Source organism: Meleagris gallopavo, chromosome 14 (assembly GCF_905368555.1).
Source record: "Meleagris gallopavo chromosome 14, MGAL_WU_HG_1.1, whole genome shotgun sequence".
Lineage (NCBI taxonomy): Eukaryota > Metazoa > Chordata > Aves > Galliformes > Phasianidae > Meleagris > Meleagris gallopavo.
This window is the reverse complement of record NC_139417.1, coordinates 6,795,546-6,810,943: the sequence shown is the minus strand read 5'-3', so window position 1 is coordinate 6,810,943 and position 15,398 is coordinate 6,795,546. Positions and strand designations below refer to the sequence as shown.

General features: G+C 36.5%; 1 protein-coding gene across 2 annotated transcripts in view; it reads left to right on the top strand.

Moving 5' to 3' along the window:
- Positions 1-8,538, top strand: part of DCP1A (decapping mRNA 1A) — a 32,909-nt gene extending 24,371 nt beyond the window's left edge. For both annotated transcript variants that reach the window (XM_010718477.4, XM_019620070.2), the window contains exons 7-10: positions 202-954; positions 1,946-2,011; positions 3,028-3,246; positions 4,608-8,538. In XM_010718477.4, the coding sequence (XP_010716779.1) occupies positions 202-954; positions 1,946-2,011; positions 3,028-3,246; positions 4,608-4,688 (1,119 nt within the window). In that variant the 3' untranslated portion in view covers positions 4,689-8,538. The remainder of the gene's footprint in view (positions 1-201; positions 955-1,945; positions 2,012-3,027; positions 3,247-4,607) is intronic.
- Positions 8,539-15,398: the final 6,860 nt, after the last annotated feature.

The window sequence follows — 15,398 nt, the reverse complement described above, 5'->3', positions numbered from 1 at the left end:
TAGGTTGGATGTTCCTTGTAAATGAAATGGACTTAAAAATTTCTCTAAATAAAGGACAGTTGATTTCCAAACTGTATTTTGAATACATCTGACCTAGCTGGTTTTTATAGTTTTCTTGAAGTTGTCATACTGACTGTGTCAGAGGCACATTAATCTTTTATTTTCAAATTAATTATTAACTTCTTTCTCTGTTCTTTTTAGCCATTTCAGTCAAGGCCAAAGCATCTGACTTTAGAAGAACTCTTTGGGACCTCTGTACCAAAGGAACAGCCTTTACCTCTTTATCCCAATCCAGAGAGAATGGAGAAGTTGCAGACTGACACCTCTGCCAGAGAGCAGCAAAACTTGCTTTTGCCTTTTTCCTTTGACCAGACAACAGTAATACAACCTCCACAAGGGAAGTCGGAAAGTCCAAATGTTAAAGCTAGTGCCAATCCTCTGAGTCAACAGGAATGTTTGACACCTATGCTTATACCTCCAGCCTCAGTTTCCCAGCCTGATGTTTCAAGCTATTCAGTTCGTTTAAGCCCTATACTTAATTCATCCTCGACAATGGATGCTGCTCCTGCTCAAATGCTTCCTGGCCTAAAACAAAACAGCAGTATAATGCACGTTATGCAGCAAGCTGCCAAGCAGATAACGCCACCAGTGAATCAGCTTTCTGAAGTGAACCATGCTCCGCAGAATTTAATGGCTGGCCAGAGCCAGGTTGTAACACCCTTGACATCAGCAAATACAGGAACTGTTTCAAATACATCCCATACAAGTGTTGATCTTCTCCAGAAACTCAGGTTGACCCCACAGCATGACCAAATGCAACAGCAGTGTATCACTAAGACTTCCTTAACACCAAACATCTCTGCCTCGATTGGTCAACTTGCAACACCAGAAAGCTTCAAAGAATCACATAGTAAATCATCAACCTTGAACAGCAAGAAAATCCCTTCCCTGCAGGTATTCTTTGAGTTATGTCCCTACGGATTTAAACTGTATAGGCTACAAATATTTTTTCATTTGAGATTATGCTGTTAGATATATATGCTTTCTAAAAATAATCAAGGAATTCTTGTGTGACCGATCAGATTGTGAACCTTAAAATCTAATTCTTGTCGTTAGTACCTGCCATCAGGGACAGACTTCTATATGGAGGAAGAGTTTTTTTCAGGCTGCTGCTGTTATTATATGAATACATCCTAAGGAATTTGCCTGTACTTGTGTCAGAAAAATGCAGCTAAAATGCAATCTGAGAAGAGATTGGCAGTTACAGATTAATTGGTGCTTCAGGAGTTAATTCTGTGGAAGTATATAGCTCATGCCTTCTTTGAAAGTACATAATTAACAGCTTTCTGTTTTGGATAATTTTGCCTTGGGAGTTTTATACCATTTCAGTATTGACCACTTCTGTTGGGGATTCCTGTGTACTCCACTGAGATATTATTTATTTAACAAAATGAGCCATAAACTGATTTGTTTTTTCTAATTAACAACCTTGATTTCTTTTATCCGACAATCATTTCTAAAGGACCTTCTAAACTCTTTGTTTCAGGCAAATCTATTGTCTATGCCTCAGTATATACCAAAGCAGTAAGCTTGTTTTGAGAGACTAGGTGAAAATGTTACTGCTGCTCTGCTAGGCAGTTGCCTGTGGCTGCACTGTAACCTTTCTGTCAATTAGTGTTGCTCTGCTTTACTATTTGCTACCTCTGTAGTAAAGATATTACTTTAGATGATTTTGGTTTTTTTCCTCCAAAGGCAGTAATTCTCTGTAGTGCTCTGTTTGGAGGTTATACGAACTTGGTTGCCTCTTCTAACTGCAATCCTAGACTAAGCCAAAGTTTGATCTTTCTTGCTTCTGAGTACAGTGATAATGTAAGAATAAAAAGTATCAAACAAAACTGCTTACTGCTATATCCAAGTTGTGAATTATGCTTTCTTTTCAAATTAGGCTGTACAACAAAACAAAGAACCAGAAGTATTTCCACAGTCCAAGGCTTTACCTAAACCAAGTCAGGTAGGTGAACAAACACTTCAGCACGTTTGGTTTACTTGTAAAAATAAAATGGAAATTTTAAAACTCTGGTAATAATTGGTATCTTAAATTGTCATATTGCTTACTCTGACGATATCTGAAGTGCTTTTATTGGTCAGAAGCGAACTGTACTGAATCAAGGAAGTATTTCTGTAGACTGCTGTGAGTTTTCTTCTGTACAGTATACTTTATGGTTGGTGCTAGTACAGATATGCTAACACAGTTTTGTATCTGCAGTATTGCAGCACTATTTGAACTGTTTTTCATTTGCTCTATTTGAGTACTATTGTTATAACATTATTTAACATTAGTATTATGTGCCTCAGTGATTTCTGTAGTAAAATGTCAAACAGACCTGTAGAGGTTATTGTCAAAGTATTTCCCCATTTTTCTCTTGCTCCTGTCCAGTTGCCTTAGAGTGAAAAAGATTGTGTACTTTAATATTTTAATTATAGTTCATTGGTTATTTTAAAATGTATTTTAAAATATATTTGAAATTCGAATTATTTTACACCAAACTGTAAATGTACTTGTTTTTGTACTTCAGTGGTCTCCAACAGGAAAAAAATGCACTAGGGTTACCCTTTCTGTAAACTCCTGAAAAAGAAGAAAATTTGAAAAACTAACAGAACAAAAACCCCACAGTTTCCTTTCACTACATAGGTGAAAAGCTCACCTTCTGTGATATGTTTGGGGGGGGGGGAAAAAGCCTGGAAAGTAGCAACTACATGGGAATGGATCTACATCTAAGAACACTGAAGGCTGTCAGCTTCTTCAGCTTCTAAAATAAGAATTTCTGTTGACATTGAATTACTTGGTAAATAGCTTTTCATTGTGATTAGCTATTGTGATTTTCATTGTGATAGCTATTCTGTAGTGCCTTTCTAATTTACCAGTAGCTACGATTTTTAATGTTTGTGTTCATTTCTACAGTCTTTTTCATAACAGCATTCGTTCCTTCTGGACATGGTGCTTATTAACTTTCTTTTTTTCTGCAGGTTGCACCTCCACAGTTTGTTACAGCTACAACTACAGTAACTCCTTCAATCCTCTTGTCTCCTAGTGTTTTTCAGCAGTCAGCTACAAAACCTACTGATGTGGAAAATAAAGCCAATTCTTCATCACCTTTAACACTTAGAACAACAGAAATTCAGACAGTACCTCCTACTGTTCTCAGTAGGTCTCAGCTTCAGGAAGCACTGATACATCTAATAAAGGTCCTGTCTGAAGAAAACTCAATATCTGAGGGGTGGGGTTACAAGTACAGTAGCCAGTACTGAGACTTCGATTGTAAGATGGATGACTTGCAAGGACAGAGTTCTGCCTGATGCTTTCTTTCACACACACGTCAATTTGTGAACACTTGAGGAAATGGTTATGTGTATAGAAGCAGTAGTATGAGGGATCGAGGCTTGGGTTTCTTTTAAGTGTTTCTGTTTTCCTTTGGAAAGCTTTCCTGTTGCCAGTTACTTTGAACTGTTCCTCATCTTTAATGTGTGTATATTTGGAATGGAAGTTACAAAAAGTTCTAGTTGTACCATACTTACTGACTGAAACATTCAGTTGAATTAAATCTGTAATCTGTTGGGGGTAGCTAGACAGATCAACATGTTATAGGTAACAAGTAGAAGTTACCATGCATGACAGCCATTCTCTTAGTTCAGGATTCTCTAGCTTTCTCCATGCTGATGTTACTTGGTCTTGCACTCAAAATGCAGGTCTGAAATAGCAAATATCTTCCCAATGAAAAAGTTATGATCAGAAGGGCCAACACCAGACCCCAGTATCATCTAAATTGTCTGATTTATGTGTTGGTTTTTCTTGCATTTTAGTGTGCAATCTTTCCTTTAAAGATACAAAACTAGCGGAATATTCATGTCTCCAGTCTTCTCTTTCTATATTGCTGTATATAGGCAACAGTCACTGTACCCCCACAGCAGAGGAGTACTTGCAGAGTGCTCCAAGGAGAACGCATACTCACTATGTGTAACTCACTAGAGTTCAGTAAAAAGAGTACTACATCTTCAGCCTAGATAATTACCTACTATCTGAAGGAGTGGGACTCAGGAAATATCTCTAAATGCTTTCTTTTTCACTTCCCAGTAATTCTTTGACACAGGAATTTTGATATAACACACTGCAATCCTTCTCAGACTGATTTTGCAGGCAGAACTAACGTAATTTTTGACACTTCTATAGCCTTTATTTGGAAGTCTGTATACAGGATGGGATTTACTATGTCTTAATTTTTTTGTACTCTTTTCAAAGAAAGTGCACTTGATAGAAGAAAGTGAAATTGTGTAGCCAGGGCTGACCTTGGGGCTGCTGTTTTTTTTTTTTTAATCTGAGTATCCATTGTGCTTGGTAATCACTTTAGCTGCCTTCACAGTTTCATGTTTCAAAGTCTGTGTGTTGTCTGTACAGCACTGCCTTTTGTACAGGTAGGCAGCTAATTCCCTTACTTTAACCCTCAGATAGATAGCAGTGTATTAAAACTCTTATCCTCAACTTAAACTGACTTAAATTTTACTTTTTTTACATCTTTTTACTAATGTTTCTGATGTTTTTTTTCCTGCAGAATGATTCCCGTTTTCTCAGCACTATTCATGAAGTCTACTTGCAAGTCCTAACCAAGAATACAGACAACATTAAGCTATAATTGAAGCTAAATCTGCTTAGAATATTTCCACTTTAGAAATAACGATGCCTCATCTATAAAACTAATATTTTTTTAAAAGAATATTTAGTTTTCAATGTCTTGAATTTTGAACCCGTTAGGAAAGAGTATTCCTTAAATACTTTAAGAAAGTAATGTTCTCAGAAGTGATTTAGGTTTTCACTGTGATCATCACCAGCAGACCTTTCTTTTTATTGCGGGAGGGGATTTAATTTGCTTATGAGCTTTCATTTGCATTTTTGATCATGCAGATGTTTGCTCTGGCTTTTGTTCCTAGCTGTATTCACCTTTCAAGGATTACAGACTACATACTACTTAAACTAGCACATATGTAGTATAGTACACTACACCACACCAGAACAAGACTTGATTTTGGAACCTAGTTCCAATTCTAAGGTGAGAGCTGAATGCCTTGTGAGTAAGGTGGCAGATGTGGGGAAGAGAGGGATTTGGAAGCCAGGCCTTTGTAGCTAAATCTTTAAACAAAAGCTTTAAGCATATGATTTGCTGAGTACTTTAACAGTCTCTGCCTAATGCTCATCAATTTATCTTTTAAATATTTCATTAATCTTACTGCTTCATGTTTGACATAAAACAGATATCCAATTGAGTAAGGCTGTTTTCTCTAAAAAGATGGAATCGGAAATATATAAAATCTTCAATGATTATATTAGTTTTAAGCAATGGAATGGTTCTGTTGTAAGTTGAGGTTCTTTCAGGTTAAGTGTAGGTAGGAGGCCATCACTGGAAGACCACTTTCCTGTTCAGTAGTGTTTGATATGACTGAAATACTTTGTTTCCCTTTTAACTTAAGGATGGACCATATCTTATTTGGATTTCATTTCTCAGTTGTATTGTAACTGCAGTGTTGAAAACTATGCAGATGAGGAACAATTGCATGCTCCTCTCTTGGCTTCTCTCCAAATTATGTCTATACTTCGTGTTCTGAATTTTATCTAGTTAACATGTTACTGCTTTTTGTATATTATTTCGTAGTTCAGCAATGTAAAAAATTTAATATCATACTTTCTTATTTGAAATCAGAAAGATTTCTAACTGTATTTTTTTATGCTGCTGTGTTGGTTTACCCATGGCTTGTATTTATTTCATGAAGTTATACAAAGGTAGTTAACAGGACTTCAGGTCTGAACTTTATTCAGCAATACTAATTTTAAAGGATCCTTTTGCAATTTAAGAAAAAAAATGTCTTGGTTTATTCAGTAAAAAATTACTCTGTAGTGAGTCCTGATGCACTGCTTTTTTCCCCCTCCCTCAAGCGCTATTGAAATTGAAGAAAAAAATTTAGTTCCTTTAAAAAAAAAAAAAAAAAAGAAAATGTTTATATCCTAAGGATGAGTAGAGGTTAACATAGTCACCATACCCAGTCATTTTTGTTGCAGACTAGCAACTGAGCTTTAATTGTTACTTTTCACAAATTGGTATGTTTTAGATACAACAGATCTTACATTTTTATGTATTTGATCTGTTTTAGTTTTTTCATAGGTTTTTAGTGGAAAATATGTTTTGTTTAGCACTACCTGCCTTCTGAGAAGTTCTTTGCAGCCTTTGAGTTCAGTGTTTCCAGTTAAAATATATAGTAGTTTTGTTAGAAAATGTGCAGGATTCAGGGAATTATGTTAATGTCATGCACATTCATCAAGAAATTTATTGGCTTTAATTGTAGCATTTGAACTCAGCAATATGGACTCTGCGCCTTGCTAAGGAAGATGGAACTTCCTACACAAATTCTGGAGTTACGATACTGTGTTTGGGTATAAACAGTAACACTCAGTTTAGGTATAAGGTCTCAACTAACTTAATGGTTGTTTTAGAAGAACTTTAATAAACCAATGTGCAGTTCCTTGGGGGGGGGGGGGGGGGCGGGGATTGCATAGTCTAAGCCAAATACAGAGCCACTTTTTCAAAGATGAGGTTCCTATTTCCCTGGCTTTTACAGACGACTTCCAGTTTCTTTGAAGGAAGATTTGATGTGTGTTTCTAAGAATAGAAATAACTAATGATATTTGTTGCTAGATACAGTCGTATCCAAAGAAATATAGAAACAATAGAAGGAGTTGTATTTTGAGTTCTTAAGTGATACAGAGTTGAGAAGAGTAATACTGCTTAGTTCTGAGAGTTTGACTCTACTCTGACAGCTGAATATCCTTGACTTGGTTTTGTCGTGCACTAGTAGCAATATATTTTTAGTTCCTCCAGCTATCAAAATGAATTGGAAGACAATAAAATCACTTTTACTACAAGAAAAATTATTTGTCTTGAACACCTACTTTGATATTTGGCCTGGCCTCTACATATAGCCCACAGACACTGGAACTAACCTGGGTGTCCTCCAGTACACTGCAGTTAGTCTGTCCTTTATGAGTAGTGAGATAAATCTCTTCAGAGATAAGTTACATTGTAAAACACAAGCTTAACTACAGTGTAGAACTTGAGTTTACTTGTAATGTAGACTGTGTTATTTAAGAACTTTAATTTCCTACTTATCTTAGTTTTTTGCATAAACCTAAAATTACCAGCTTGTTGACATACTTAATTTGTGTTAGCCACATGTAGCGATAACTAGGGCATATAGAAATGACCACGGGGTCATCACAGCAATTTATTTTCACCATTTTCAAGTGTGGAGTTTATTGGTGGATCTGCTGGCTTAATGGGTTTATATCTATTAGTTCTGAGAAGGAAAAGGTTTGTTTAGACTTTACTCCTCACATTAATTGCATTGTCTAAGCATGTTTTCTGTGGCTGGTGTTTAAGTCACTTTAAATTAAAAATGAAAGAGTTAAGCCTAATCAAAAACAAAACATGCAGCTGCTGATTTATTCAGGAAAATCAAAATCCTCAGTTTTGTAGTTAGACTTGATCTGCTGGTTATTTAATAATGCAAAGTTTATATGAAAGGTGCCTAACATCTGTTAACTTAGAAGCAGTATATCTTTCCAAATTAAACAAGATTTGGAGAATGATTGAATAATGTTTTAAAAAAGCTTAGTTATTTGTTTTGGTTTCTTATATATGTTTAGCTTTGTGCATAAATACTCAATATTTAAATATTTGCTCCTGGATGTACCTTGGTTTTGCTCGCATTTCTGATTGCTTCATTTTGGTATATTTCTGAAACCCACTATGCCATGTATAGTCACTGATAACGCTTTCTGAAATACTTTTAGAATAAAATGTTCATTTGGGCCTTCTTGTTTTTAAAAGTATTGTAAACAATTCATCTACCCTTTTGCCAGCTATTTGTGTTGCTTTGAACAGCATATCTTAACAGGAGGAATGTGTGCAATATATCACCTCACTTTTGTCTGGCAATGTTACACAAATGTTAAGATGCAATATTTTCCCTTCAAGTTGGAAAAACTGCAGTATCTTTAATTTGGTTGTCTATTTATATTTATCTAGTCAGTGTATGGGCATATGGTTGTTTGGCTTACTTTGTGTTTGGTTTTTTAGTTTATTTTTTAATGTGTGTTACATGCTTTGAGCAGTTCCTGAGTTTTACCACTTCAGTGGGTGCACCAGTTCTATACCCATCTGCATGTTCTGTGAGGATGGAGACAACGGGGAAGGAGGGCTTCAGGAGAAATTTCTTGAAACTGGGAATGAGAGGAATTTTAAGTCAATAAGTGAAGATACTGCTTCATTAACATTTTTAGTATGGTATGGATTTTATAGCACCTGTGTATGTTTGCAGTTATTAAGTTATTGCATAAATGTTTAAGAATGAACGTTTTTCATCCAAAATTTTGTATGTTTGCAAATATATTTTTGTAATAAAACCTCAAAACAAATGTTTCAGCACCTCCTAAAATCTTGTGATGATTCATTTTATTTCTAGAGTTCAGGGTGGTACTGGGTGTGAAAACAAATGCTGCTTATTGATGAAATAAATTGTCCTGCTGTAAGGGCAGTTGAGAATAATATCTGTCACTTGTAAGAGCTTCTGGTCTTCCTCTGGATTGCTTGCATTTGCAATCTGATAAACTGACCAATTTCCTTTCCATTAAGAAATACAGCTGCAGGTTCACTGTACAGCTGTGAATGGTTTTAGTGCTTCTTTCTGTGGTTTTTGTTACCCCCCTCCAGCCTTATAGACATGGCACATGAAACTCAACAAATCCAGTGCTAATCTTTGATCACAGACTTGGGAAACTGAAGTTGTCATCTTATCTGATTGCTGTCATGTAACTGTTCTACCCAAATTTCACACAGTGGAACAGAGGCTGATAAAGAGAGAAAACATAGCAGAGCTTCTGTTGAAAAGGTTTTGAAATTAAACAATCTTACAGCAAATTCTCATAACTGAATACTTGCACCCATTTTAACTACCCAGAAGAATTGGAGATTGAGCATACTCTGTGGGAGAGGTTACTGAAGAACAGTGTTTGTTGTTCTGCTATAATTCATGCTGAACTCCAGAGAGAAGCATCATATAAGTATGGAAGTTGTGTATTTTCTTTAAGGTAATTGAGGAGAAACTGGAAACAGCCTGAAATACAGCATTAAGTTGTGGTAGGTACTTAGGTCAGTATTGAGGAAGTGCTTTTTGGTGGTGGTGCTGTTAAACTGTCTTCTCTGGATCTAGGTGCTACTGGTTACTGTTATCCTTCCAAAGTGCTTCCCTTTGGTTGAGGAAATTAAGGTAATACTTCTGGTTTGCATCGTTTAACTACAGATAAATTGAATAGCTCATGCTCATGGGCCAAATTAGTTGAAGTCACGTATTTGGTAAGGATTCAGCTCTACTTCATTCTCAATACACTGAATAACAGAACGGGCTTAGTGACAAATCATTTTTAGAGAATAGGAAACCTGTCATCATTCATACAACTTACGTATTTATGAACAGGATGCAGTCAAATCAGTAAATATAGTTTTTAATACAGATACTTTTCTCTTTAAAATTCAACAACTTAATGTGAAGTTCAAAAGATTAGGAAGTATAACAGTTCAGCTGTTGTGTTATAGTTTTTTTTCCTCTATTTTCACACAACCTGTAATGAGAATCAGATTTTTTTCCACTTTTATTCACTTTTATGAACTTTATGAGGAGTGGGCTTCAATTTAGCAGATATATCAATTTCAGACAGTTAAACCACAGTGGTAGATAACTGAAACATGGCTATTAGTGTAAAGTTTGTCCTTTTTAGGCAACAACTACAATGTCACTCAGAATACTTCTAAATAGGCTCAAAAAGCATTGCGAAAGAGAGCAGTTACTGCATTTCTGAAAGACTGCTTTGCAGTACAGTGAGAACCAGTGAGTACCCTGAGAAGTGAATGTCCTAGGAAAGGAACAGCAAAAGCATGCAAGTAAATCTGAAAGGAAATACTGTAGAGAGACAAGTACAGCCTTGTGAAGATGTGTCCTAAAGCACAGAAGAACGTTTGCATTTTTATATGTACTGCTCTTAGATATCTTAAGGTATTTCCAAGATTCAAAGGAGTCTTGCCTATAAGAACCACAAATATTTCAGGATGTATTCATAAACAGATTATTATTTTTGGTACAGCAATTCATAATTTGCTAGATTTGTGGTTTTTAATCTTTATGTATCTAGAAGCAGCATAATGGAGTTGCCTGACTCAAAGCAGAAGGTAGTTTGTGTTTTTACTTTCTGCCCTAAATAATCTCAAAATCTGCTGCTTAGAACATGACTGTTCATACCTCACTGCCTTTCTTTGGTCAGTTCAAATAAAGCTTTAAAAAATATTTCTTCCATAAGCTATTCTTTAAAACTCCAGAAGCACTATTTTCAAAATAAACTTTGGGAAATATAACCACAAAGGAGTAAGCTTCCTTTATATGCAGACTAAAATGAATGCACTTGCCCTTGGGCCTCACTTAAAAGATGCAGGTATGTGATGTAAATGCACAAGTCTGTTTCTTTTCTCCTCATAAATAAGTCAAGAAACTTTGAGAGTAACAACAGAGTAAAGATCTCCCAGACTGCCTTATATATGCAGAGCTCTACGTGGTCTTAATTTAGAGAGCATATGGCTTGCACATCCTGCTTTACTACTTGTGGTTCGTAAGAGGGATGGGAAAGGCTTAGCAGGTTAACCACCTGGCTTTTTCATGCGGACTGAGGTTTATAAGTAATGCTAATTGTCTTCTCTACTTCATCAAGTTAGCTTCTGCTCTCTAGAGATGCAGTTTTCCCATGCAGCAAGTGCTGTGAAGGAATAAGCTGATGCTCTAAATTTGCCACAAGAATTGAGTTAGAAGGTAGAGTTTACAGGATTCAGATTTATATAGAATTTGAGAGTGGTGTGTTACAGCAAGCCCTGCTCCTGGATCTTCAAGATGAAAGGTGTGGGATATCTATTCTAGGTAGAGAAGGAAAACCTGCCACAATAGAAACCCTTAGAGAACACTAAAAATCTCAGTTAAAAACTCATGCAGAACTTTTAACAAAGAGTTAGAAATGAACGTAGCTTAGTATTCTGCAGATATGCAGCTGTGAGAACAAGACAGGAAATGTAAGATATGAAAATTGTGTAGATGGCATGTTGTATAGTGACTGAGCCTGGGCACAAGGTATAGCTTCATTTTAGTCACTTGGATTGTTTTGTTTTCTAAAAAAAAACACCACAACCTGATCTTACTGTTACACCTACACTTGTTTCCATGCAGAATATATTGTTATTTCTTGCTATCCTTGATGCCATGTTGCACAAAAATTGGATTTTTTAACATTTTCTCAAATTCATAAGCAGCTAAATAATCTTATTCCTGAACTCATGCTGAACAATGACTTCCTTGTACAAGTCACTGTATTTTTGCAAGTGTGAAAGGATGCATAATGGTGCGCATAATCAAATAACTTTGGTATAAATCAATCTTATTCATTCTTGAATGGTTCCCTTTTTGCAGAGTTTCTAATGCAGCTGTTCTTTTGAGGGACAAAAATAGTCAAAATAATGTTGCAGAGAGACAAGCTGCAGGAGAATTCTTTCAGTCTCCTCCTTCCCATCTGTATGAGAAACAAACAGATGCTGCTTCATTTGGTCATTGCAGCAGTCTCTTCTCTTTATTCTAAACATGCGTAACTTAGAAAAGTGCTGCTGTTAAAAATTTCTTTCAGTGTAAGTTATTGATGGTAACTTTATTCTCATTGCGCTGAACTTAGTTGTATACAGATATTCCCGAGTCTGTAAACAGAGCCTAAACCAGCAAAGCAAATTCCAAGCTTTTTTGAAGAGATAGATAACCTGAATTAAGAAATAAATAGGGAAAGCAAATGTAATGGAACGACTGTGGAGTACTTGCAAAGTCTTTTAAGCACAGATGCAGGCAAATGCCTCAAACTTCTCCTACTTAATATCTACGCTAACATAACCATAAAGAAACTGGATCAAGGGAAAACTCATTTTGACAGCAAATTTAAAAAAATGCACGTAATATTATTACTAGCAATTGTTCAAATTAAACAAATTCAAGTAGTTCCAAACCTTGCTGCATTAGCATTACACACTACAATTTAAATCTTGTAATTCTTCTGCATTACTAGTAGAAATACTTCCCTAAATAGCCTGAAACAGCAGAGCAATTGCCAAAATAAGTCACAATGAATTCCCTTTAACTATGTAAGATGCATAAAGATTTTTTTTCTCTGATAGGTTACATACTAAATAGAGGTAATTCTAAAAATTTTACAGGATTTACTGTTGTTTTTTTCTTACTAAATGACACTTTTTTCTTTTTTTTTTTTCCAGATTACTAAATATATCCTGCATGTATGTATCTTTTACCTGTATTTGCTCTTTCAGACACCAAAGGTGAATTGATTTCCCTGTCTGGGCACTTTTGGATCAGGCGCTGCATGAGAACTTTGTATTTTCCAGTTTAGTGGTTGTAGCTTGTGCAGCAAGGACAATTGCTGTCCTACAGAAACCTAAGGATGTTTGAAGTGTTTCTCATGCTCCAATGAGAATTGCAGAGCTGATGATTATTTCACAGCCTGCTGAATATTCTTTTCATAGGGTATTTACTTAAGCATGCACTTGGGCTGAACTAAATCCACTTGCTACAACTGACAAAAAAAAGTAATTATGCCTTTGTACATTACTCAAAATGAACTGCATCTCCAGAAAAGGTGCAGCACCAAATTTGGTCTGAAAATATACTGCATGTGCAGCAAACTGCAATACACCATAACATACATGCACCAAAATACGACTGGAATTCCACCTACATAACTAGTTAACTAGTTCTGTTTTGTTGTTGGTTTTTTTTTTTTTACTTTTTCCTGAAAGTAGACTGCAAATGAAATTAAGCAATACATATTACACACATATGTTCAAGGTTAGCCAGATGACAATCCATACCAGTAGTGATTGGCAGCTCATGGCACAGTCTGGAAGCTGTACAGTGCAGCAGTTGCACAGGCTGTTGGTCTCCTGTGCCTTCATTCATTTCCTTTGCTTACTGTTGGTTAGATTTTGTGGACCATAAGCTAGCTAACCATTCTGCGTTCTTAATAGATCTTGGAATTTTGTCTGAGAGCAGTTTTTAAGGTAAAACTGGGAGCATAGTCCCATAGCACCTAAATGACCTGAATTTCAGTGGTGCTGAGCACACGCAGCTCCTGCTCTGGTAAATGGAGTCACATTGACTTATGTCAGCAATGCATTTTTGCAGTATCTCAGCAAATGACAGCCATAGCTTGGCTTCCCTGTTTCTAGTGTACATAATGCCCTGACTGTGAAATATGTGGAGGAGGGGATGGAAAAATCCAATTGTTCTGTGTATGTATTTAAGAAGCTGTCCAGTTGTTTATGCTGAAGCTAACGAGATGTGATTGTATATACTGAAGCAAGACTGTTCATACATTTGCATCTCTATTTTAACTGTACTGCACATGGTTTCAGGGGCAAATGCAAGAATGTGGAAGAAATGCTGGCTGTTGTGCACAATGTATACCATGACTGTAGCTGTTGCTTTACAGTCCATCACACTGGATCAAAGTTGCAGAAATACATGCACTTCAGTAGATCAAAGAGGAGGCACTGACACAAGGTGGCATTTCATCCTGTGTATGCTTGAGCGGCTGTTTTCACAGCACAATGCCATAAATAAGCACTCAGTGCAGCGTGAGGATTCAGGGAAAGAGGGGTGAGTTGCAGGCAGTAATCTGCCTATGACATTATCTAAGCTAAGTCTATCTTAAAGCCTTCATAACAATGGAGGAAACCAAGTTGTGAGCCATAGTAATACTAGTCTTATCCAGATCATCCCCCTTAGTTTCTTACTGGAGTCAAAAAACAAAGCACCATATGTCCAGCCTGCCAAGACTGTTGAGATTGTTTTTGCTGCAGCATACTTAGGAGGCAGTTTGGTGGGTGTATTTGCAGTGAAGATTCTAAAGGGCATTTTCACTGTAAGCACACAGACTTGACTCCAGGCCTTACTCTTCAGACAGAAAATAAAATCAGCTTGGACCAATAGAGCCAAATTTGAGGTTGTGATTTACTCAGTGCGTTCTTTGAAGAACTGAGAAGAAAAACACAGCAAACTGACAAAGGAGAAGGGAACTGTATTCTAGCTAAGCACTGTCTCACATTGAACATGAACTCATTAAAAGCAAAAACATAGTGTGGAAATCTCACATTTCTTATGCTACCTGCTTCCATTATGGTAATTTTCTAATAGCCATCAAGAAGAGTGAAGTACACTTACATCTAAAATAAGCTTTTTTTGTTTGTTTCATGGTATAAACATCTGGGTTTTACTTTTGGAAGCTTAATTATCTGCAACTGAAACTGGAAGTGTGTACACCCATGTTTCCTTAGTATATCTTCAGTCAAGTATTGATACATTGGAGTTTTGCATCATAGCTATCGTTTCAGTTATGCTCAACCTCATTTAAAGAATTTACTTCATGCACTGCTTCTAATCCCTACATCGAGCCCACGCCTGTTCAACTGACATGAAATTATCCATGTCACTGAGAAACTGGCTGAGCCAGATGTCAACATCTGTCTGAAGAGCAGTGTTTAACAGCAGATGTGACAGAAAATTTGTCATTTGCTTCCATAGGACAGCCAATACTTTAACTAGTCTGAATTAGTAAGTATTGTGCAGAGTTCAACCTAGTACTACTGCTAGTGCTAGTAACTTGGTGCTGTGGTTTCATCTACATCAGCAGATCTATAAGAGACAAGACAGAGCTGAGGACTCAACACCTATAAGGTGTGTTTTTGAATAATGCTCCAAACTAGCTCTTGTTGGTCCTGTTGGACAGATTATTCATTAATGACCTAGGTGTACTAGCTGCTTTCTCAGACTAAATCTTCTATTTCATTTTATTTGAAAGGAATCCTGTTATGGAGGCTGTTCTGCAGAGTAAGCCAAAGCACAGTAAGTAGGGGTTATCAGGAGATTTACTGCAGGAGTATACTGGCTCAAGTGAATTTAGACTTATCTTTGGACTGCATGGCTGGAGAGAGTCATTAGTGTTGCTGCCTTGAGAAAGAGTTAGTGGATAGGTTGCAAGGATGTGTACAGGAAGAGCTATGTAATTTGCTCAGAGTTTGGTGATCTTTGCTCTATAGCAAGATAAGGTTAATCTTAGGCCTGTTGGAGCCTATGGCACAGGCAGATCTCTAGCAAGATACTCGCTGGTACATAGCAAGTATAACATTAGATTAAGGTTCTCTTAATGGAGC